The 24471-nt window shown below is 35.2% G+C and overlaps 1 protein-coding gene and 1 long non-coding RNA gene across 2 annotated transcripts; one reads left to right on the top strand and one right to left on the bottom strand.

The window, feature by feature from the left end:
- Window positions 1–1747: 1747 nt before the first annotated feature.
- LOC144350776 (uncharacterized) lies at window positions 1748–7466 on the bottom strand. Its single transcript, XR_013420338.1, has 2 exons — window positions 7382–7466; window positions 1748–2044 (listed from the first exon to the last, which is right to left on the bottom strand). It is a non-coding gene; the product is annotated as an uncharacterized LOC144350776 (long non-coding RNA).
- Window positions 7467–16852: 9386 nt separating this feature from the next.
- Window positions 16853–23442, top strand: LOC102801048 (NXPE family member 2-like). The gene is made up of 3 exons (XM_006815895.3): window positions 16853–17280; window positions 18103–18473; window positions 22695–23442. The coding sequence occupies exons 1-3, from the start codon at window positions 16853–16855 to the stop codon at window positions 23414–23416; spliced, it is 1521 nt and encodes a 506-aa protein (XP_006815958.3). The 3' UTR covers window positions 23417–23442.
- The last annotated feature ends 1029 nt before the right edge of the window (window positions 23443–24471 follow it).

The following is a 24471-nucleotide window of genomic DNA, read 5'->3' as shown; positions in this document are numbered from 1 at the left end:
GTTGGGCCCCCACAAAACAAACAAACTGTTGTTCTATCTCGGCATTGAGCTTTTTGTTTGAATCAGTAAACGATGTTAATTTTTGTCACTTTGCAAACAGAAACTTTGCGATATGTAAAAACAATCATGACTACAGATGCTCAAAATTCTTCACCACTTGACATGTACCAAGACATAAGATACATTTTTGTGTGAAAAATATTTATCTCTGATTAATGACGATAACCTGAGGTATATTATATGCCAGTTGAAAGCATAATCACTTAACCTTCGGGTTGAATCAAAACCCTGAAGAATATGGGAAAGAGTAAATTAGGTAACAAGGGCTTGGTCGAGGAGGAATTGCATTCATCATATCATACATTTAAAAGCCATATGATAATCGCCATTTTGTTTTTGAATGTTTTGAAAAAAAAGGATAAATTGCCAGTTGTAAATCAATATTGACATTCACGTGTGTCTTAGTTTGTTTTGTTATGTTAGCATTATCATTCTGTCCGTGAAATGGTTTCCAAATTTAAACCACAAAGCATGTTTCATATGTGTTTCAGAAATTGGAAACATTTATAAATATTGTTTAAAATTAAAAGAACTAAACATATGTATATTTTATTCCGCTTTACATGATGCACTCCTCATGAATCATCTTAAATTGTCGTTTGTTAACCGCGAGTGATGCGATAGAAGACATTATTTATCATCTGCTGTGTTTTGTATAGAACTTGGCTATCGGTCTGGCAAAAACTACACTAATGATTTCGACCAAAAATGGAGAATATGTAAACAGAAAATGGATACTCGACGTAGAGTAATCATAATAGGTGACTAGGTAGTTTTCGTCGTTTTTGTTATCTTTCCGCTAGTTTTTACGTCTGGAAAAACATACGGGGCTTTCAATCGAATTTTGTTTAATTTAACAGCCTGGTAGCAATCAAATCTACCAACATACCAATTACTTTTCTCAACATTGCAGAATCTTTGCAACAGATTAGTGCCAGCTTTATTGTCTAAATGCAGCAAGATTTTATTGTAAATACGTGCAAATTTACAAAGTTCTTTGGATATTAAACCATGTTTTTTTTATATTATTCTACAAAACGGTTCACATCCCAGTCACAGATCAGATATATTAAATTGGAATATATGTGTGAAATAATTGTATGTCACTAAAAAAATAGAATAGCTAGATGATTTTGTCAGTTGTTCCACCATGCATTTCCTTGCCACGCCCGATAAAGCTTAACAATCCACATACGCTGATTATATGACCACATAGCTATATGTATGTGATGAATTACTGTTTTAATGTTTTTAAATGTTTCATTTTTTGCAATATAGTCGATTGTAATGTTTCAGATTTGCGCTGTGGCCTCGACTTGCTTCAGGTGACAATTCCACTATTTGAGGCTCATTGACTAGACTTTTCGTTTCTTTTTCAAAGGTTCCATGACTAGTTTCGAATTCACAGACACATTACAACCAAATCTACCAAATTTACACTCGCCTTTCACAACTTTGTTTGCAATTTTCTAACCTTTTACGTTGAGCTCGTAATACTGTCTATTTTCTAACGTTTTACGTTGAGCTCGTAATACAGTCTGGAAACACATATGGAGTTTCTGCTCGATCTTTTAAATTTGGGGTTGGTGCGACACTGTAGTGTTGTTTTTTTCTGCCATCGATCATGTTTCCAATGGTTGTCACCTTAGTGTGTTTGTGTAAAAAATGTGACGGCATAGCTACACGGTTTATAATTAGAATAAGTCTTGTATCTATTAGAGAAAATATACACATAGATTTTTCAGATAATATTTTTAAATTAAATGTATGCGAATCTGTGGCAATTCTTCTTAACAAAATGGTGGACAAGGTCTCATGTTAATTCCACTGTCATGGTTGTTCTTCTCAATTTGATGATTATCATTAATTTGAATGTCATCTGTCTGGTAATCAGAGAAAGTAGTGCGGATTTCACCAGAGTAAACCATTGTTGTGGCAACCAGACAAATCAACAACAATATTCGAATTTCTGCCATGTCTGGAGCTGAATAAACAATCACAAAATATATTAGCATATACAAATCACTGAATAAATTTGAATAATAGTAATAATTTCACATATGGGAATACTATTAGTGCTTCTCCTAAGGCATGATGTGGAATCAGTTTGGTCATACAACAGCGAACAGAGATCAGAAACAATTTTCTTGTTGAAACCAAAGATAAAAAAACACAATTAGCTCTTTCTCCCATAATGTAATTTTTCGTAGCCGGTGATTTGCCCAACCTAATTTGAGATTACCTCCCATAGTGCAGCAAAATGTAATTGAGTGATCACTGGTTCATTGCCCAAGTGGCAGAAATATGCAGTCTTGAACATGTGGGGTCTGGCAGCACCCCTGGGTCAGGGATATCATATATCCTGCAGCAAACCATGTTAGCATATAGAGGTGACTCAAGGGAATATTTTTTACTAATCCTGTTTATTTGGTGCATTCCTGAGGATAAAACAGGACGTGTTTTTGTCAGCTCTCCCGTTGAATTTCGTCTACATTGAATTGCAAGAAACCCGTACACAGCTCATGCTGAGAACTGGTAAGTGCAGTTCAGCCAAGGCTAACTACATAACATACTGTAATGGATACACGAGCCTACAGTTTCATACCACAGAGCATAGCCTAAGTGCTGATCGGTCAAGGCTAACTACATAAAATACCGTAATGGATACAGGAGGCTACTGTTTCATACCGCTGAGCATAGCCTGAGTGCTGATCAGTCAAGGCTAACTACATAAAATACCGTAATGGATACATGAGGCTACTGTTTCATACCGCTGAGCATAGCCTGAGTGCTGATCAGTCAAAGCTAACTACATAAAATACCGTAATGGATACACGAGGCTACTGTTTCATACCACTGAGCATGGCCTGAGTGCATGCCAGTTCAACTCTGCTGGTAGCAAGTACACATATAAAAGCCTTGGTTCATCCACACTATAAAATATCCATACTGGGGCGGTATGAAAAATTGATAACTACATGTTGGCTCTGCTAGAATGCAAATATTTGTGATATGCACTACTGTCATTTCTGTGTGATTCCTTTGCATGGCGTTTATTTTATGGTGTCCTGGAGAGTTGCAGGAGGACACGCTGATTTCTCTATCCAAGTGCATGGAAACCTGTTTCCTGTCAGTAACAGTGGGTTCTCATTCATTGTTATTACAGGAATTGGTCCAACTGCGAGCCACTTGTATGAAGCATGTCCTCCTTGCAGCTTACTGATGCAGAAAAGCTTCTCCTTACAGAGCCTTCAACAACCAGGTCTGGGAAAGTGCGACAAAAACAGCAGAAAAAAGGGGATATTGAAAAAGATGCAATTGTTAGTGACATTGAAAATGAGGAAAAGATGGATACAAGCAATGACACATCTGCAGAAAGTGTAGACCCACCGCCACCAGAAAATATAGACCCACCACCATCAGAAAGTAGGGAGCAACCACTACCAGAAATGCAGGGGGTAATTGTAAGCCATGCCCTGGTACATGACAGTACTTCTGACGATGATGATGGTTCATACATGTCCTCACCATCCCCACCACCTCCAGTAGATTCCTCATCAGGGAGTGAAATAGGTGGTTTTTTCATCTGAAGATGAAGAGATGGCACGGTTAAGATTACGTAACCACAATGCCAAATTTATAGAAAACACCTGGAAAACAGTATATACTGAACCAGCACACTACTCTGAGTCTGAAGACGACAGTAGTAGGATAGATGATGATGGATGGAGTACAATGCTAAAAAAACGCCATACACAGCCCTTCACTGGTAACACACCTGGACCAAGCATTGATTTGGGTGAGGGTGCAAAACCCATTGATGCTTTCTATTCCATCTTTCCAAGATCCCTGGTGAAAAGATTATGGAAAGAAACCAACAGTTATGCAACCTGGTGCATCACTAAGAATGGAGGGAATAGATTCTGGTCTCCAGCTAGCAGTGAAGAAATAAGTGCACTGATTGGAATAATTGCCATCATGGGTGTTGATTCAAAACCAGAGATAGCAGACTACTGGTCCACCTACCAAGCTATAAGAAATTACTACATTGCCAATGTTATGAGCCGCAACAGGTACCAAAAACTGATGCAGTATTTTCACTGTAACAACCCAGAAACTGACCCAATGAATATAGTCAATGATGAAGAACGCAGAGAAAGGAGAAAAGAAGCGCTTCTGTATAAAGTACAGCCAGTACTGGATGCTGTCTTCACCAATTCCCGGGAATGTTACAACATGCATCGCCAGGTTAGCATAGATGAATCTATTGTTGGCTACAAGGGTCGTTATGGAGGAGTACCTACAGTTTTTATCCAGGGAAAACCCCCTGCTAAGGGATTCAAAATATATGCCTTGGCTGATAGCAAATCAGGCTACAACTACAGGATTGAGATCATGTCAATTACTGGTAGTCATGAGAAGTATAGAAGGGATGTGTCCAGAACAAGAGATCTGTGTGAAAGGCTTATCGTTGACATTAGGGGATGCCATCATGTCCTGTACACTGACAGTTATTATACCAGTGTAGACATGGTGAGTTACCTGCTAGAAAATCATGAAATATATGTGGTTGGCAGCGTTAGGCAAGATAGAGTGGGATTTCCAAATGCCCTCCGTACCAACCCTAAGAAAAATTCAAATCACAAGGCAATAACAAATTTAGAGAGGGGACAGTTTGTATCCAGACAAAAGGATACAGTGGTGGCTATATCATGGAAGGACTCCAACCTCCTGAATATACTGACAACATACTATGAGGGCTATAGAACCGAGAATCAAAGAGTTACCCGTTTTGTGCGCTCACCAGATACTGGCAGGAAAGTAGCATACTCTCTACCTTCCCCAGAAGCAATTTATGACTACAATCTGTACATGGGTGGAGTTGACAAGTCAAACCAACTCAGGTCCTATTATACAGCCCAGCGTCAGTCAAAGAAATGGTGGAAGTATATTTTTTTCTACCTTCTGGATACTGCTATATGCAACAGCTGGATCCTGTACAAAGAATCAGTGGATCCAAAGAAAATGCACAAAGCCTTCCAAATTGAAGTTGGCATGGCACTGGTTGGTGGTTTTTCATCCCGAAAACAGCATACCAGAAATTCTGAACCTGTGATCAGTTCATTCAAAAACCACCATTTAGTACATAGTCAGCGCTCCCGTGGCTCATCCTGCAGATGGTGCATTCAGTTAGGGAGAAAAACAAGGAAAGGTTGCCCTGTATCGACTGTGTTCAGATGTCAGGAGTGTAGCATCAACCTATGCAAGGGCTGTTTTCTGCCCTACCACCATGTGGCCACAGGTTGCCCAGACAGACCCAAGACAACACAGACCAGTGAAAATGATCTTCAAGAGTCCAGAAAAAGATGGGATCATGGCAGGAGTGATGGTACAGCAGTCAGAGGTGGCAGAGGAGGCGGCAGAGTTGGAACAAGGGGAAGAAGAAGAGGAGGAATCAGAAAAGTCTGAAGAACAGATTATTGGGCCCCAGGGTGGAGGGTCTTGATAGGAGACTGAGAAGACATGTACATGACATGTAAGCTTACCATGTTTTTTTTATTATTGCAGCATAGAAGATAAAGCCTCAGAATACAAGATATATATCACTACTATACACAATTATACGTTTGTAGAGCCCCTGCAGTACTGTGTTTTGCAGGTAATTAGATGTCATAATGTAGAGCCTAACCAAAAATATATGCATTCTGTCAGAGCCATTGCGAAGCTACTTGAACATGGGGCAGGCAAATATGATATATTTGTAGTATCAGTTATCTGAAAGTTGTCCCATGGTAGTTACTGCCAGCCAAACAGCATATTTTAGTAGTTGGTGAAAACCCCTCATGCATCCTATGGTATTCACGGTCAGCCAAGTAGTTTATTTAAGTAGTTGTCAAACACTCACAGCTATCCAAGCTGTAATTTATGGTAGTACAGGCTATCCAGATGTAGCACTATAGTAGTTAGGGCCAACCAAGTGTAATGTTCCTGCAGTATCAGTTTACCACAGGTCATTAAAAAGCAATTGACCTTGTAACCCAATACGCATTTTTTATGTCGGGCAGGAGCCTCAAAACCACACGGGCATATCACGGATTACATAAAATTACGCTTTGGGAGACCTACAGAGATACCCCTTGGGAGAAAGAGAACTAATTAGTTGTATACAATGGCACAGAACATGCATGACAAGACATAGCATGCCACACATTAAGTTGCTTTTATAAGGAAGCCATACAAAGACATTTTGCAATGAAGATAGAACTAGAAGCATAATAACAATTACATTTCCTCTACAAGCTTTGTCTTCAACAATTACGGTCACAAATGTCTTTCCACAAAAATAAGGGATAATTGATGGGGTGATTTATATTATAATTGCGAGAGATAGTCTTCGTGAACTAAACATTTATATTGTGCGAGATGACGTGCATATACCTTCATATTATATCATAGAATTTTTAGTTCTTAGTGACGTTTTTTTTATATTGATCACCGAATTCGTGATTATTTCTAAACAGCCTGGATTTGGATTTGTCAAATACAAATGGAATTTGTGAAATTGTGGTCGTCGCAATGAAGGATACTATTTTCCAGAAGAATAAGACATTGGCTATGTATAAAAATACTGTATGTTTAAGAAGATATTGGAATATTACTTTTTGATCGGTGTAATCTGAACCATCTGTAATACCAAGATCGGTATATATAAAATCATCGGCCGTCAACAACATAGAAATTTAGCTGAATTAGTTGAGACTTTGTGCTAAGAACACAACCCATTTGATAACATGGATGAACACGAATATCGACAAAAGTATTATATTGTAAAACGTAACAGTGAGAGTAGAATCATAAATATATTTTAATTGAGCATAAGAGGAAAACACATATGAATATTTTTTTCTTCACAACCACTCGCTTGTATCGCTGAGTGGAGGTTTCACGAGGTATAACGTAATTGTCTCACTTACTGTTGTAAATGTAGGTTTTAGAAAATGACTAAAACATAAATTCCAACCCATGTAAACGTTGAGGTTACTTATTCTACCATACTAGACATGCAAAGCATGTACTGCCAATACTGAACACACAATAAATAACAATCACTGCTTATTTTCGTGGTAATTTTGAGCTGATCTACGAGTATGTAAGGTATGAACAGTTACAGGTCCCACACATAGCAACCGACTATAAAGCATAAATCTCACTGAATCGGGTGCTGATTGATTAATCTATGAAATTAATATAAAATATGGCAACCAATAGTGAAACCTCATACATAAATAACAAAGCCTTAGATTACATAAAACAATCAAACCTGTAATACTGTCGTGAATACTGTCAAACCTTGCAAGCCCAGTTAATGTCTATATTTCTCAGTGCGACCTATGTGTTCGGAATATGACTAATATGCGTCATATTTTTAGCATTTTTGTCATTGTTTAATCTTCTAATCTTTTTATCTTCCTGTCGAGCAAGATATCGTTGAGTCATGTTCATATAAAACGTCGAGATAACATGCAAGGTTGATGTTTTTTTCCGTTTTTTTGTTTTTGATGAAAACTTTTATTACATATATGTAAAATTAAACATTGAATCACTGTTTATTATAATTATGTGACGTTTAAATAGTACCTCCATTTATTACTAGCATATTAATGCACTGTTGTTATTTTGAATTGCGCTGATATGAACCAAACCATTTTTGCCACTGGGGTGGCAGTGGACATTCGACGGGAAATACACTCATTTGAAATTCTATATTTTTAAGAATTTAGAGGATTTACTTATTATAAAATAATTCAAAACAAAATTATTTACCGGCTAGTAAACTTCACTAATATGCTTTTGGGTTATTGTTTTAATTTTCTTTTAATATATGGATGGAATAATGACATATTCCTAGGTGGTATGAGCGTATGATTCCATTGGGAAAATGATTTTGCAGAAGAGAGTGCACTGGAAGCATATTTAGCAATCAGATTTCCTCCATAAGCTTTGCTTTCAAAAGGGACTCACAAATGTCTTTCAACAATGATAAAGGATATTTGATGGAGTGATTTGCATTATAATGGCTAGAAATAGCTTCGTAAATTCAACATTTATATTGTGCGAGATGTCGTGCATATATCTTCATATTATATTTTAGAATGTTAAGTTCTCCATGACGGTTTTTTATTCGGTATTGATCACCGAATTTGTGATTATTTCTAAACAGCTTGGATTTGTGTCAAATATTCAATGGGAAATTGTAGTTGCGCGTCAATTGGACTTCTGACATACGTAAACTAGGATTCGGCGCCCAGGACTGACATCGGTTGGGCATTTTTTGTAAATAAACTCAATTTCATCAAATATGAATAACATATTTACATTGTCGTCATTGCAATAAAAGATACTAGTTTCCAGAAGAATAATACATTGGCTGTGTATAACAATACGATATTTTAAATTATATTATACCAGTATATTGATGGTGTTAATCCATTGATTTGATTGGTCCAAACACAAAATTTGCATATGCAATCCATGGTATATTGGCTGATAATGCACGGCTAAACCAAGTGGCCCTGGAACATGAATTGACTACAGGTTTAATACGGAAATACATACAACCGGTATTATTTGATTTTTAGGGAAATATAGTGGTTGAATTTTAGAAGAATATTGAAAAGAATACTGAAATAAAAACATCTGAAAAGTTATGTAACTATAATATTGCTTTTTGTAAATGTTGGGATCCAAGTTGTGAGCGTCGGTTGTTGGGTGATTGTCGTTCGCCACACAAACCTAAACCACCGTCCCTTAACACCGTGAGGTGCCTACACGGACGCCAGAACGCTATGTTCTCAGTGTTGTTACTTTGAAATGGATTGCGAACTTCCAACAAAGAAAACATGATCTTTAAGTACAAGATATAATTGAGGGATTTATTGACATAAAAATGAAAAAAAACTATGAGTCACAGGCAAAAATGTATGCCACCAATAACAACCGGTATCCGGTAGCGGCAGCTGACAAAATTGCAGTGCACCCGGGTAATTGCCATCTGTTTCAAAAAACACGGGAAAAACGCAGGATTCGACGACGATATATGGTATTGTAATTCTTCACTATGGGTAAATAAATTACATGAGATGATGAAGGTAATTTCGAAAGCTACAGATTTGTGCCGAGTGTACACCAACCACTGTATTAGCGACGGCGTGCAAAGTCTTTCGGCCGGAGTTGAGACAAGGCATATCATGTACGTGTCACAAAAACGATGCGAAAATCCGATCTTACACCATCAAACTTACCCCAGAACAACGACAAAACTTGTCAGTAATACTGTCACAAAACTGTGGTTATACCAAAGATATCCAGGTCAGATGTTGGAACTGAGGTCGCTGTGCCGGTCGCCGTACATGATACACCGCTTCCCGCCGCGTACCGCTGAACGTCAAATATCCACAGTTACAAGTAGCATGATGAGTCACAAAACCGGTTTATTTCACAACTGTACTTTCAATGGGCAAATTACAGTCCAAATTGTACAAAAACCGGAATGAAAACGTGGAAAATCCGTTGTTTAAATGATCCAAACTGTACACGACCCTGTATTTCAAATCGCGTTGTGCGTCAGTAAAAGGTCAGAAAGGTCAACCTTTGTTATGCTAATTTGTGTGTTTACGCTGCTCTATTCGACGTGGATATGTTTTTTTTCATGTGGAATAAAAATTAGTTTGTATTCAATTTGAACTGTGTTGCGCATGTAACTTTTGTATGCATTCAGCGTACAACTACATACTGTTCTTATAAATATTCATGTTCAAGGGCCATAATCATGATCTTTTAGTAGATGAAAGTAAGCTCTTTTTTTACAAGTTTTATCGAATTGTCAATATACTGGTATAATAAAATAGCATGCGGCTCGTGCATATATGTCGTGAATTGTGCAATATCTCGTGGTATATCCGCCTTCGGCGGGGGTTATTGCTTAAGTAGATAATGGTATATTAGTTTTTGATCTGTGTAGACCTAATATGAACCGTTTCTAATACCAAAGTCGGTATATATACAATCATGAGTCGTCAACCTATCTACCTATTTCGTCTGTGCTTGACGCATGTTATACAGCGTGACATTTTTTGTATTCACTTATATGTATATTTATCAGTTTTGAACAAAGCTTTATGCGGATAACATCTCCCATTAGGTGATTAATCTAACCCATATACAGTTGAATGTTTGGCACCTCAATCGGCAAACTGATTGTTGACTTATTACGATTGACCTACTTGTGTCTTGAATTTATGTGCACAGCAGCTCTCGTTGTGTTGGTCAACGTTTAACCGAAAAGAATTATTATGAATTATATATGTGTAAGTCAGTGACCGACTTGGTTCAGCTTAACATTGAATACATGTAGAACCCTGTAGACAGCTGACATCGTATAGGCGCTAAATTGTTTGATCAAATATGAAAATAATGTCTAATGATGTCAGAAAATGCAAATTACGTTTATTTTTGTCGATACAGCATAATTAGTAGCATTGTAATCATACACTGTAAATATTATTTATAATAGTAGACTGTTATTCCGCACACCCGTCCTCGCATGAGATTGAATTTACATTATATATATTAACTGACAGTGGTTGTATTATTATGCCTCTGTCAAAACAATCAGGTGCCGACTTGATGAGGAGAATAGCATGAATGTTGATTACAGTGAAGGTGTTCCCAAGAAGATTACGTAACTATGAGCTAACAATTATGATTGGTACATTGATATAGAATTGTAGCAGATGGGTGAGGTCAGATGGGAACTGTCAAGTGTAGTTGGTAAAAGTGCTCGAGTTAGTACTATACTAGAGATAGAAAATATTACATGAAAATCGTCCTCCTGAAACAGGTTATCACTAATATCGCAGTCAGAAAATACAGTACTAATACAACAGTGGAGACACTTTTCGACTCGAACTCGTCTGGACGTTGCGCCTTCAAGTTGCTCCGACTCTGAGTTTGAGAAAACGTAAGTCTAGCACGCACACAATATTGCGACGAGCTTTTTGAAAACGTCAGATTGTCCATATTGGTGCCATTGTTTACGTATACCGTGCTATCATGCATTACATGCATCCATATGGGCTCAATATCAAACGTTTTCGGTGAAAACAGATAATGGCAGAGTATCCACTTTGAGTTTATATTTATTTCGTATATTATTCTATTAAATAATATCCTGTGAATATATAGTTTCTTTATAGTTGCATTTGTAATACACATCTTTAAAAAATGTATTAATGATCTATCATGAAATTCTACGGGACTGTCTGAAACGTTCAATGTAATTACGGCATTGGTTGGCATTTGCAATTCCTTTAGCGCAAATATCGCTAATGTCAATTGGAAGAATGCATATAAATGTACTACATTACGAACTATTGTGAACATCTGTCGAATGGATTTGTAAATATAAATTAGTGTTATTAATTATGGATGTTTATCAAACAGTAGTTGCCTAAAAGCATGCAACAGCTTGCACTATGTGCATTATCATCACATAAATTAATGTAATATTAATCATAATGGCAGTACATCATGTAGTACTCCTACATTGCATTTTATGACATCAAAATGGCTGTACGAAAATATACCTCGATTTATAGATAAACTATTTACCTATCAATTATTCTATCGACAACTTCCATTTGCTTGCCAAACATGAAACGGGAATGCAAATAATTCAGTGAATTAAAACGGTCATACGGACACAATGGTCATAAATGAAGTCCAGACACATGTAACAATAAGATTATCACAAAAACAAGAGCACCTACAGTGTGGAATTAAAGTGACCTACACTATATATATATATATATATATATATATATATATATATATATATATATATATATATATATAGTGTAGATAAGAAAGTCCAATATTCGAAAAAAAAAGTGCTCAATACAAAGTACATTTAGAGCGGGTGAATACGGTGATAAAAGAATTAATACACAACTACATGAATATTGAAATTCGACAGCACTGTTTCGTGAGGTACTAGTACTTCACTCATCAGGAGCTTTATGTTTAATATTTCACTGAACCAAAGAGCATACATTATGAGCTTCGCAAATTAACATATTAATTAAAATTAAATAGAAAGTTTAATTGTTACATATTAAAGCTTTTGATCTGTGTCGGCATGATGACACGAGTTCATTTCTTTTGTTTAGTGTGGAGTGGTGGGGTCTAAAAAAATATGATAAAATGTTCCTTCAATCATAAAATGCATCGTTTGCTGGAGCTATTATACTATATATTATATATGTCCATGTGATTCCCACAATGCCAGTGTATTAATATCCTCGAAATTACTAAATTACTTATCTCATGCAATACACTAAAAGTATACATCTGGATGTTTATTACTGTCACATTGAATCAAGTCAGCATGTCACTGATGACATGTTTTATAGGTGTGAATACATGGTGAATATCTGTAGTTATTCAGTGTGGAACAGCTGTAAACGATGTCTTATTGTGTTGAATATGCTGATATATGTATCAATGTATTGATGCCACCATTAGTTAATCTGCTTTTCCTTAGTTCTAATCTGTGAACGGCAGTGTTTTATTTTGCGGCACAAATGAAATGATCGGAGCATGGGCAACATGGTAATATATCGCGTCTGTGTTATTCTTCTCGTCATATTTGTTGTCGGGACAATGTACCTAGTGAGTATTCATTCTATATAACAACGCATAGCTACATATAACCACTCAAGTGTAGTGCATTATCAATTAGTGTTCTTCACCACCGTTGGATATACTATAACATAAATTGTCATTGATATAACTTTTTCAACCATGGAACTTTTGATATCCGCGGGTTTCTGATGCTCTCCGCGTTACAATATAAATAAAAATATATATCAAACACAAGGGAAAAATATTTTCCATATTTTGTGATATTACTGGACTATTTTTTCGCAATAAAGCTATAGTTTTCGTTCCAAAACTGTCAAATAACATTCAAAAATATTATTCCGTAGAATAAAATTACGCGGACAAATCAAGCACATGTAAACCAGACTCTGATGTACGTATGAAACAATGACGTGCTTCTTTTCAAATATTACATCGCCGATTCCAATATTTCCATATCATTTCCTTTTTTATGTATTCTAAGTTTGAAGGGTTTCAATTAACGGGGTAACTGTTCATGTGGGAGTTATCACAAACAATTGCAACAGTATCCAAAGAATTGAAAGATCACCATCTTAAAACAAAAGCATCTTTTCAAACAAATTTGTCGAATTAACATACAATACAACGTTTTCTGCTATGACGTTAACTATGGTTATACAACTCTTTGTCATGTGAATCCTTGTTGTTGTCGTTGGTATATATTAGTAACTTCATACACGTCGTTTTGCTAATTGTTAATCGATCACATATGCTTCAGATTACCGCTCTTTTGACTAAGGAAGGGGTTCGAACCCGTAGGATGAATCAAAGCAGTTAGATCATACAACTACGTGATTTCTGATAGCAATCTTTGAAAAAATGCGTATTAAAATGATCATGCCTATGTTACATGTTAGGTATTGAATTTTTTAATAGTTAATGATAAAGCTTATATGTATTTAAATTGTATTTATGTAAATTGGAATACGTTCATCGCTGTTCACTGGAAACGAAACTTTCAATTTTATCGATTCCGTTGTGGTATGAGTTAATCGCATCTCGTTGTTGTGCGTTTACAAGTTGTACATGGTTTATAAAATGCTGCAAAATCTATGGAATTTACAGTCGTAAACACAGAGCAACTCGTGCGATTAGAAGGACAAATGTATTTTGTGTATTTCGATTTTGCCACAAATAATCTCATGAATGAGTGCTCCCGTGTATTTTCAATGAAAATAGCGAAAGATTTGTGGTCATTCTACTTCGAATCACATGCCATAAATACAACTGAGAAGAATACGTCACCATTTGAAAAGCGTTGAATTAATAATTATTTCATAATAATAATTATTAAATTATAATTACATATACCCGTTTACTGTGTTAATACAGTAACTAGAAAAAGCACTGAACAAAAATAAACACGCGGTAAATGTTACAGCGTGTGGAATTTTACGGAGTATTTTCATATTAGGAAATGCGAATTCCAAATATGGAATGCTTCCGCATGTTAGTGTCCTCTAACAATAAAAACAAACATTGCGGATTCCACACAAAGAAGTTTGATACCTTTCTAATCATTTTGGATTTCGGCATTGCCATGGTGTATCCTTGAACGGTTATTATGAGGATACAGTACTCATACAGTACTGTTTTCGTGTGTGCTTTGAAGTATCCTCGCAATAACCTCATATTACTTCAGTATATTGATGTTATTAATTCATAGATTTGATTGGTCCAAGACAAAACTTGCATATGCAATTAAGGGTATATTGGTTGATAATGAACACTTACGCTAAACAAATTGGCCACGGAATACATACGTAAATATATAAAACCGGTATTATTTGATTTAAGGGAAATTTACTGGATGAAATTTTGAAAAATATTGAAAAAATCACCTAATTAAAAACATCGAACAAATTATATAACCCTAAATGGATGGATTGCGAACCCCCAACAAAGAAAATAAGATTTGTGAGTCTAACTGCTCACCAACTAGATCACCCAACAAACAACTAGAAATGTTTTCATTTCGCTGGTAAGACGATACAGTTTACAACGCTGTTTCCATTTGTTTTAAAAAGACTGGTTAAGATCAACTGGGAAGAACCCGGTTTTTGAGTATCCGAGTTTTGTAGATCTCAACAATGTTTTAGACAGTGTTATGCTGAGATGCATAGTCAAGCAGAAGAGAAGTACGGGAGATCGTGTTTCAGTGCAGTGCGAGCGGTGATCAACCAATACATAAAATCACCATCATATAATCGCAACACTGCCAACAACACCTTCAAAAGTTTAATTAAACAGCGTAAACTCAAATGCCTTGATAAAGTTTAATAAAAAAAGCTATCTGCAGGGGAGATTTGAAGAAGTTTGCCGACACCATCGACGTGTAACCCCGTTAGTCTAATTATAACATGTGGCCGGAAAATATGTGAATGATAACAAAGAATTAGTGCAGGAAAACAATCTAAGCTAGTGGAATGAAATTCATTGAACACAACCAGAAATGAGTGGACAAGATGGCCGACTTCCGCCCTGGCCAGTGTTCCCCAGTCAAATAAACATCACAGGATGTGCCATAGAGAATGCATTGCATAAACATATATTAAAACAAAATTTAATTTTGAGTTTATATTTTTCATTTTTTTCACTTTTGTGTGCTTCGTAATAGACAGGTGACGCTCCAAGATTTCGATATGTTATAGATGTTTCCATTAAAACTCCACCATTAAATGCCCAACTTGCCGTAAAACCTGATAATAAATTCTACACTGGCCCAGTGTATTACCAAGGGACGATATGTAATTGTGTGCCAGACTTTTTAAAAATAGGAAAATGCAGTGACGCAGGTGACTGTTCAAGTTTGAACACGGCGACGCAGCTGACGCAGTTGTAGACGCAGTATTCACTGCCCAAATTAGAGTTAAAATTCATGCATTTTTTACACAGATGTACGATCCGGTTGTTAGCAAATATAACTGTTTTAATCCAATTAACAACAGGAAGTAACCTGAATCAAGATTTATTTTATGTCCATTATTTCATGTTAAAAATTATCCAACTTTTCGAACGTGAACCACTATCACCATATTGCTTTTGGTGCTGAAGGTCAGGCCGCAAGATCAATATATTGTATCGGCCGTTTTTCCTCTTTATAAAGAAGGGGTTTCATCACACTGTCTGTCCGTGAGTTGTGTATTATTCCACGACAGTCTCGACTTTTGTCTTGTAATGCGTCAGACAAACGTAATTTGCATACCAATCGCCGTTGACAACCACAATGATATTTACAAGATTAGTCTGTCCACATATTTTTGTATTAAGTATATAACAGGTGACTGTCTTCAATGCCATCTTAAGAGTGTACCTAAGGGTATATTGTCCTCTGGTAACCACAACCATTTATTACATGGCTTCATATGATCAGCTGACAAATACAAGTAGGCACAGAACAAATGAAACAAAAGATTACCTCACTTACTATTGTTTCCAACCCCAAGCTAAACAATAGACATTTAAAGTCTATGACATCATCCGTTGCCTTGAATAATTTTGCATGTAATTATAGTCACTGCAATTGGATAGACAGGAAATCTCTACTTGACCAGATTCTATTGTCTATTTCTAGAAATGTATGCGTTCAAACAAAAACCAAAAAATACATTCCAACATTGACTACGAGGCAAAGGCAAATAAACAAAGTTGTTATTGAATTTGAGCTGCATTGCGTATGTATAATTTGTGTACATTCAGTGTAAAACTACATACTGTTCTTTTTATAAATATCCGTTATCAAGGTCTTTAATCATAATCTTATAGTGGATGCAAACTTTTATTTTCACTAGTTTTTTTGAATTGTCAATATACTTGTATAAAGTAATAGCAATGACAATCACCGAGGTCGGATATACCGCTCAATATTACACAATTCACTTCATATATGCTTTGTAAGCGGCTCCTGCACATATGAATTATGCAATATATTATGATATACCCGTCCTTGGTGGGGGTATTACTAAAATATATTATCATACGTTTCATGAACGATAATGATATTCCATTTGTTTCTATGAGTAGATTAGATGTATATTAATGAAAGTTATTGATGACGGATGGTCGTCGCGCCACATTACGTCACATCGACCAAATGATTGTGTGTAACATTTTAGGTGTTACACATGTTGATAATAAACTCTTTTCTGGGAGAATAATTATAGCACGCAGTAATTATTTTGTTCAACAGAGAATATGCACAACTGTTGCACCAGTAACGTTTGATCGAGGTTTAGCTTCTACACTTTTCAAAATTAATCACGATGTTAATCCTAAGAATAGTCACAAAGTCATTTACCGAAGCCCCAAGCTTTATCCGTATGACGACTATAATCGATTTTCCATGGACTGGATAGGAATTGTAGACGAGTTGGAGTGGTCACATCAACATACTGAATATGAACCTGTTAGAATCAATATGAGCGAACCGTTTGATATCGGTAATGGTTTTCGTGGACTAACATCAGCGAATAACACAAGGTAAGTATTTTCCCAGACTAATCGTCCATGAACGTATATTTAATCACGAACGATTGATGTTCAGTTAGTAATATGGAATCAAGTCATGATAATTCTAAATACAGTGAGTAATATGTATACAACATATTTTTCATTTTGATTTAAAAAGCAGTATTTTGTGCATATATATATATATATATATATATATATATATATATATGTTACACCGCATATATATTATGCACAAACAACACCGCTTTTTTACTGACCGGCAGCATTCTGGTATCACTCATGTCAATAAAACCAATAACATGAACAGAACAATAAATGACGTAGCTAATGTCCAGATTACAGTTTGTGTTGGCTTTATGTTTGTGATAGCGTTTTTTTAATGAAATTTACAAGCTTGGGAATATAAGCTTCACAAACCATATTTACTTACCACTGTATTATGTCAAACTATCAAGTCTTATAAATAATTAGATTTGTTTGGGATAATTTCAAAAACTAAAAAAGATATTCATTTAAATTTAAGTCCCTATTCCGAATCAAGTATTTAAAACATAACCCATGTTACAATTCTCACGAAGCATCTAACAAAAACAGCATTGTATTACCCAGATGTAACACTTTGCGTGACATGTTAATTATTTTGTATAATTTTCGTAATTTTCATCAGGGATTTGTCTGATTTGCTTTTGTCGCATGAATGAACAACAGTCTACATAGTTGCTTCTTTAGTGTGATACTTGGTTTAAAAATGCAATAATTCGCAATAAAATTAACTCACTTATTTAATTGTTTTCTAATTATGATTGTAACTTCGATTCACCTTCTTTTTAGGGTAACATTGTATGGCAACAAACATGACATCGAAAAAGGAAGTTTTGTTCATGTCGTCATAGTAACTTTAGATTATTATGGTAGGAGTAGAGACATGGGAGGGGATTTCTTCTTAGCATATATGTCCAGCGATTCGCTAAATACGAGTACAGCTGGACGTGTGGTCGACTATGGTAATGGTACTTATTCGGTCTATTTCTTTGCTGCTTGGGCCGGTGACGCATATGTTCATATCGGTCTGAGATTCAACAGGGAAGGTGTGCTATTTCTGGAAAACGTAATTAAAAACAAAGAGAAACTCATAACATACACAGCTAATTACACAAACGGCAGTGTGATTGATATCAGACCATGTGCATTGGTTAACGAAGGTATGTGGACTAATCAGTGTGAATATGGCAATCGGCATGCAATGGGAAAAACGGTTATAATATGTGAAAGACCCCAGAACTTCAACTGCGACCAGCTGGAAAATATTACTGCAAAGATTACAAACATGAATAAAATAGCTCGTGCGATGATCACTGATGTAAAATATATTTTCGACGGGTGAGTTGTTTTGATTTCTGTGTTTTATTGCTTTAATTTACCAAGATTGCCAACAAAAGTAAAAAGTGCACAAAATTAGATCTCTTATTTATCCAAGCATTTATGCACAATCTATATTTTTCAATTCGACATAAATATGACAGAACCATTGGAGTTGTATATGGGCTACAAACAATAATATTTCTATCAATGTTTATATTTATATTATGTATTTTAAAGGCATATAATCTGCAAACAACTCTCACAACACACAAAACACACACACATATTATACGTTTTGAAGACATCCACTTTCAACCTGTATAAAATTAGTAGTCTTTAATGACAACGATAACTCAATAATGAATTGCATTTAATTGTCTACATTGATATGTGTTACCCTCCCCAAGTAATATTACATTTGTTTTTACATTCTTGACACAATTATCATTCTAATATATTGTGCATGCACTGGCAGGGTGAACGTGAAAATCCTGATAACTGTCGAAGCAGTTTATTGCCGAGAATTAAAAAAATGTTTACATCGTCTTTTTAGTTACCTCAAAACAATCTTGCTTGTCCCACATATACCAATGGGAGACAATTACAGGGATAGCTCATCATCCACAATGAACTGCATACGCTAATATGCAATATGCTATGATTCAATATGCTATGACGTTTTACGAATGAAATGAGTTTCAAAGCTTATGATCTTAATACAAAGCATCTGTAACTATATCTATAATGTGACACTTTTACGGAAATAAATAACATTATGAGAACGTTGAATTCCATAAAGCATTCAGAACCGACCAGACACTTTTGGATTGAGGTAGCGCTTTGGCCCGCTGTGTGTTATAAGTATTCGTGTGCATTGTAGAATTAACAGTGTCAGATTCATAATCACGATTGGTGAATTGCATTATACTATCGGAAGTGTGTGGACAGGTGGCATACTCGTTGAAGAAGCAATAACAACTTGAACCGAAAGACGACTGTTTTGATTTTCTGAGGAAGGAAATGAACCGGAAGTTATCCTAAACAAACCTGAAGGTATGATGATACTGTTACTCTGTGTAGTGTAATTGATAGAGCCAGCGTCGGCAGTTGTGTACTGCATTGATATTTGCAGCGGCCTCCATTCATTTCTTTATGTGCGGGATGACTGATTAAACTCAAGTTCATAAATTTATTGATTCAAATATCGCATTGCTTGAAACAATAATGATAATTAACTCAACATTACTCACTGCATGTTTATAATATTATACTATTCAGATTTTAAGAGAAATATTCGGAGTTAATTCTGTCCTGTTAATATGGGTTATTATTAGTTCAGTGCCCTCGTCTTCTTTGCGAGAGGAACTTTGGTTTAATAGGCAAATATAGTTTCAAAATACCACACTATCCGTTTTTGAAGTTAAAGATGAATGAAATATAATAGATGTAGTGAAATATTCAGAGTCGAGGATTGAGTGTGAATGGGATCGCAATAGATGAAATTAATGATTTTTTATTTCCCACTATTTTTCCCCAGGAATTTGGTGTGCCCGGAGGGACTGCATCCGAGACAACAATATCACATGAGAAGGAAAGGAAAGGGTTCAAAAAGATGTTATTGTTCGTTTCAGTTAATTACTCATCTGTTTTGAAGTGTCAATGTTCACAAATATTGGGTATTGTATCTACAGCTTCACGAAAGGTTTAAATTTCAGTAAACACATTTATTCACGCGATTGATAATATCTTTTACAATAACTCTATATGTTACACTTATTTTTACTTGATTGTGTGATTTGTTTATCGTTTGTTATGATTACTGAACAATAGTGCAAAGTGCCTCATCATGAAAAGCAATATTTGATAATGTTAATGATATTTTACCATGTTATCAGTGTGAATACATTTTAAAATGTGTCTCTGTTACGTAAACTTGTCAATATTCAGTTTGTGTTTTACTTTACAAAGTGTTGCAAAGATAAACACTTTTTCAATGTATATTTCTGGTTGAAACTCGTTTCAAAATATGTGTCCAGTGAAATCACTTTTCAAAGAGTTGTGACAGTAGACACTTCATTAAAACATGTCTTCGGTTGAGACATTTTTCTACGTGTCGTGTTTATAAACACTATACAAAAATGTGTCTAGTAAAAGCACTTTTAACAGTGTTGTGATAATAAGCACGTTTTATATATGCTCCAGGTGGAAACATTTTACAAAATGTTTGACTAGTAAAAACACTTATAGAAGTGTTGTGATAATAAACACATTTTATCTATGTTTCTGGTGGAAGCAATTTACATCATCTGTGACTTGTGAAAACACTTTCAAAAGTGTTGAGATAAGAAGCACATTATATACATGTTTCTGGTGGAAACACTTTTAAAAAAAGTGTTTCTAATCATACCACTTTACATAATGTGTTATGGGCAAAAACATCCCTGAAATGTTCCAATAAAAGTGTTTTCAGAATAAACACTTTTCGCAATTATGCAGATTATAAACACTTTAAGTGTTTTTAAAGTGGGGACAAGCTTATAAACTCTTTAAATGTGTTATCACAAAACGGTAAAAATGTTTTATTGTAAAACAGCAAAGTTGTAAAATAACTCATTTACGATTTTAAGAAAAACACTCAATGTGTTCAAATATAAATCACGTAAAAGTGATTCTAAAGTGGGGACAAAATGTGTCATATTTCAAAACAACTGGATTCACAGTGAATATACTACAACTACTGTTTTGTTCACAATTGCGGTGGACAATTTACTATTTATTTATCGGACGTGACGTGATTGGCTGACCAAAGTCAGCGGGGAAATTATTGAAATTTTGTTATATATACGTTAGTTCGATAGTTAAAGTAATACAAAATAAGAAGTACGTAATAGAAAAATAATTGAGGTATAGATGCAGGTTTGTGGGCACTTTGCAGTGATTTTTTTTTATCTTTTTTATTATTCAAACAGTTTTGGCTATAGACTGTTCAAATTTTGTAGAATTTTTAATAGTCGAACATATTCAAAAGACGATTTTAAAATATAGATAACGGGTGCAAACATTCTCTTTTTTGAATGCTTAGCAAGATTGAGCAAGGCTGTACATAAATATTAAAAAAAACACGGTGAAAAAAGTAATGACGGGATATCCATATTATGCACAATATTTAACCTTTTACATAAGGATAATACATTTAAATTTGGAACTGTTACAGCCATTTTAATTATGAGCATTAGCAAACTTCTTACTGAGTGAATTGTTATGTAAATTAGCAATTATATCAGCTTTTTTTAGTGCCCATCCCAGAACTTTTAAAAACAATAGCTCCTAGACGCTTTGACCTATTGTTTTGAAATTTTCACAAATGATTGGCAATGTGTTTATCTTCAAAACGCCGTCGGGGCATTGTTTTTGGTTGAACAGTGTAACAACAATCGTACAGACAACTAGCCTGAGTGTTAATTTATGCATAAGCTTGAAGTAGTGAAATTTGAGCTGCTGCCTTGCAAAATTGACAACCGGTAGACAGTTTTCAAGACGGCAATTTCTTCATAGTATATTAGATGTACCCGTAAACCAATTTTGACAGGAAGCAGAAGCATAGTTTAGAAGCTATTTTTTAAAATTACTTGTGACCGAAAAAGCACATTTTTGTGCATATCTCAAACTATAGTGTCCATAAAAAATACTAACACAATTTTAAAATTCATACAATAAGGTTTCTGAAAATATATAGTTTTGTGGACAAGAAAGGTCATCTAATTAAAATACCTGTCAGGTAAACTGCATCTCTACCTTAAATTCACCCCGTACAAATATTTCAGTATTAACCTTATTATTTCGGCACTATTCACAGAAAATACAGAAGGGCACAACTAAGTGGAACACCGATGCTAATACAGATTAAAGGTATTATTTACTGTACGTTTTTAATTCACTCAAAACAGGTTCCATTAATGTTGTAGTTGTATCTAATAGACTAGGCAATAACTTTTGCGTTGAACACGAGGTTTATGTTTTGAACAAAATCAACGTAATACGCATTCGTCTATTTCTTTCAGATGCACAGACATTACCACCAGTCCTGCAGTCATGTGCTGCAGATTTACCTGTACCGTTGAGCGATGGATATTGGAAAGACAGATCTGTATTTGTGTCTTTCGTATGTAAAAGTCAACAGTGGACAAAACAACAAATATCAACGTGTCTAGCTGATAAAAAACTCATCCTTTGTGGCGATTCTACACTAATGCAAATAGAACATTCACTAACACCAATTCGTGGAATAGACATTGTCTCTCACTTCGTGTACCCAAGAGTTGGAAATGTTGTCGTTCGATTTAAAAACGGTGTTTTAGAGAGTGATTTATTGGATAGGATTGTTCAACCAAATTGTTCTTCATCAAACTTTGTAATCGTTTTAAATTTTGCATTTCATTATGGTGCTTTCACTAACAGGGCGTACTTAGAAAGAATATATCATGCTAGATTGGCTGTTCAGCGTCTAATGTTAAGGTGTCCCACTTCAAAAATTGTAATCAAGCTATTGCATCCACGTGATAACATATTTATAGAACAAAGTATACACAGTGCCAACTGGGTTTTCTATGACATGAACAGAATGATACGTCGGGTGTTTGGGGGTATTGGTGTGCATTTTCTAGATATATGGGATATGGTTTTATCGTCGTTTGAGAACAAAACTGTTCACATGCCTCCAACCGTCATAGTTCAAGAGGTACATCTCATGCTATCCTACATTTGCCCTGAGATGGTGACATAGAAATGATTACTTCATCAAATACAATGTATATTACGTGAGGGAAATGACTAGTAAAAAGAATTTAAATGTTAATTTATTATTAACTAATTGTTATTGTAACGTATTTGTTTTATATATTTTTTTTAATTTTGCATTTAAAACAAAACAGTATGTGATAGTGGGTGTATATGTTTCTGAGATTGAATACAGGAGCTGGACATATTTATGGTTTTATTTGTTTATCGCTTTGCCCTTTTTGTTATTGTAGATATCATTTTTGCTTCTTACCTTTACATTTGCTTTGCTTCACAATCAGCATTTAACAAATTTAATAAATACTACAAAGAGCAAAGGGGGACTAAGATCATATAATTTTGATATAACTTAACTGTAGCTGTTGTATTTGCTAGAATTCACGACTTATATATGTAAACATTTATGGTTGTTATGGACACTGGTGACCGAAAGATTAAATGTGTGAGTAAAATTATATATAGCAACAAATATAAAACGGTTGATTGTCTCCAACATCCAGAACACTGGCATGACTATCCCTGTTATATCCCACAATTCAATTCGGATATCTTACACAATATGATCCATTATTTTATTATTAGCATTTTATACATATAGCTAATATTTATAAAGTGTGTTACCGTGGCTGTAGGCTTGGGGGATTATTAAGGTTTAGCATATTACGTAAAGTTTATTTGAAAAAAAGGTGTTTACATGTTGAACCTATACTCAAGTAGTGCATAACGCCGGGGTGCAGCCAGTATCAATGTTCTAATCCAAATGGGAACGCTATGTGGCGAAGACATAGTGCAGTGGGGTATTTTTTGTTTTGTTTTTTTGACACGGGAAAACCGAAAAGTCACTCACTCATCTATTTCCTGGATTTCAAAAATGCGCCGCACGTTAGTTCGGGAAACACTCGCTTTGGCCGATGATATTGGTTCCCCAATGTTCAGGTAATGTTCAACTGACAGGTAGTGATGAGTCACAAGTTACCACTTGTATCCACCAAACCAATCAGTGAAAAACGACTAAGAGAATTATATAACTGTTTTTACTAC

The sequence above is a fragment of the Saccoglossus kowalevskii genome, chromosome 5, assembly GCF_978046115.1.
Source record: "Saccoglossus kowalevskii chromosome 5, keSacKowa6.1, whole genome shotgun sequence".
Classification (NCBI taxonomy): Eukaryota; Metazoa; Hemichordata; class Enteropneusta; family Harrimaniidae; genus Saccoglossus; species Saccoglossus kowalevskii.
This window is presented reverse-complemented; position numbering and strand designations above follow the sequence as displayed.

Excerpts from the sequence above, each read along its gene's own strand:
- LOC102801048 (XM_006815895.3), top strand. The coding sequence starts at position 16,853 with ATGACGGATGGTCGTCGCGCCACATTACGTCACATCGACCAAATGATT. Across the intron at positions 17,281-18,102 it reads ACATCAGCGAATAACACAAG|GGTAACATTGTATGGCAACA; the intron begins GTAAGTATTTTC and ends CCTTCTTTTTAG. Across the intron at positions 18,474-22,694 it reads ATGTGCATTGGTTAACGAAG|ATGCACAGACATTACCACCA; the intron begins GTATGTGGACTA and ends TATTTCTTTCAG.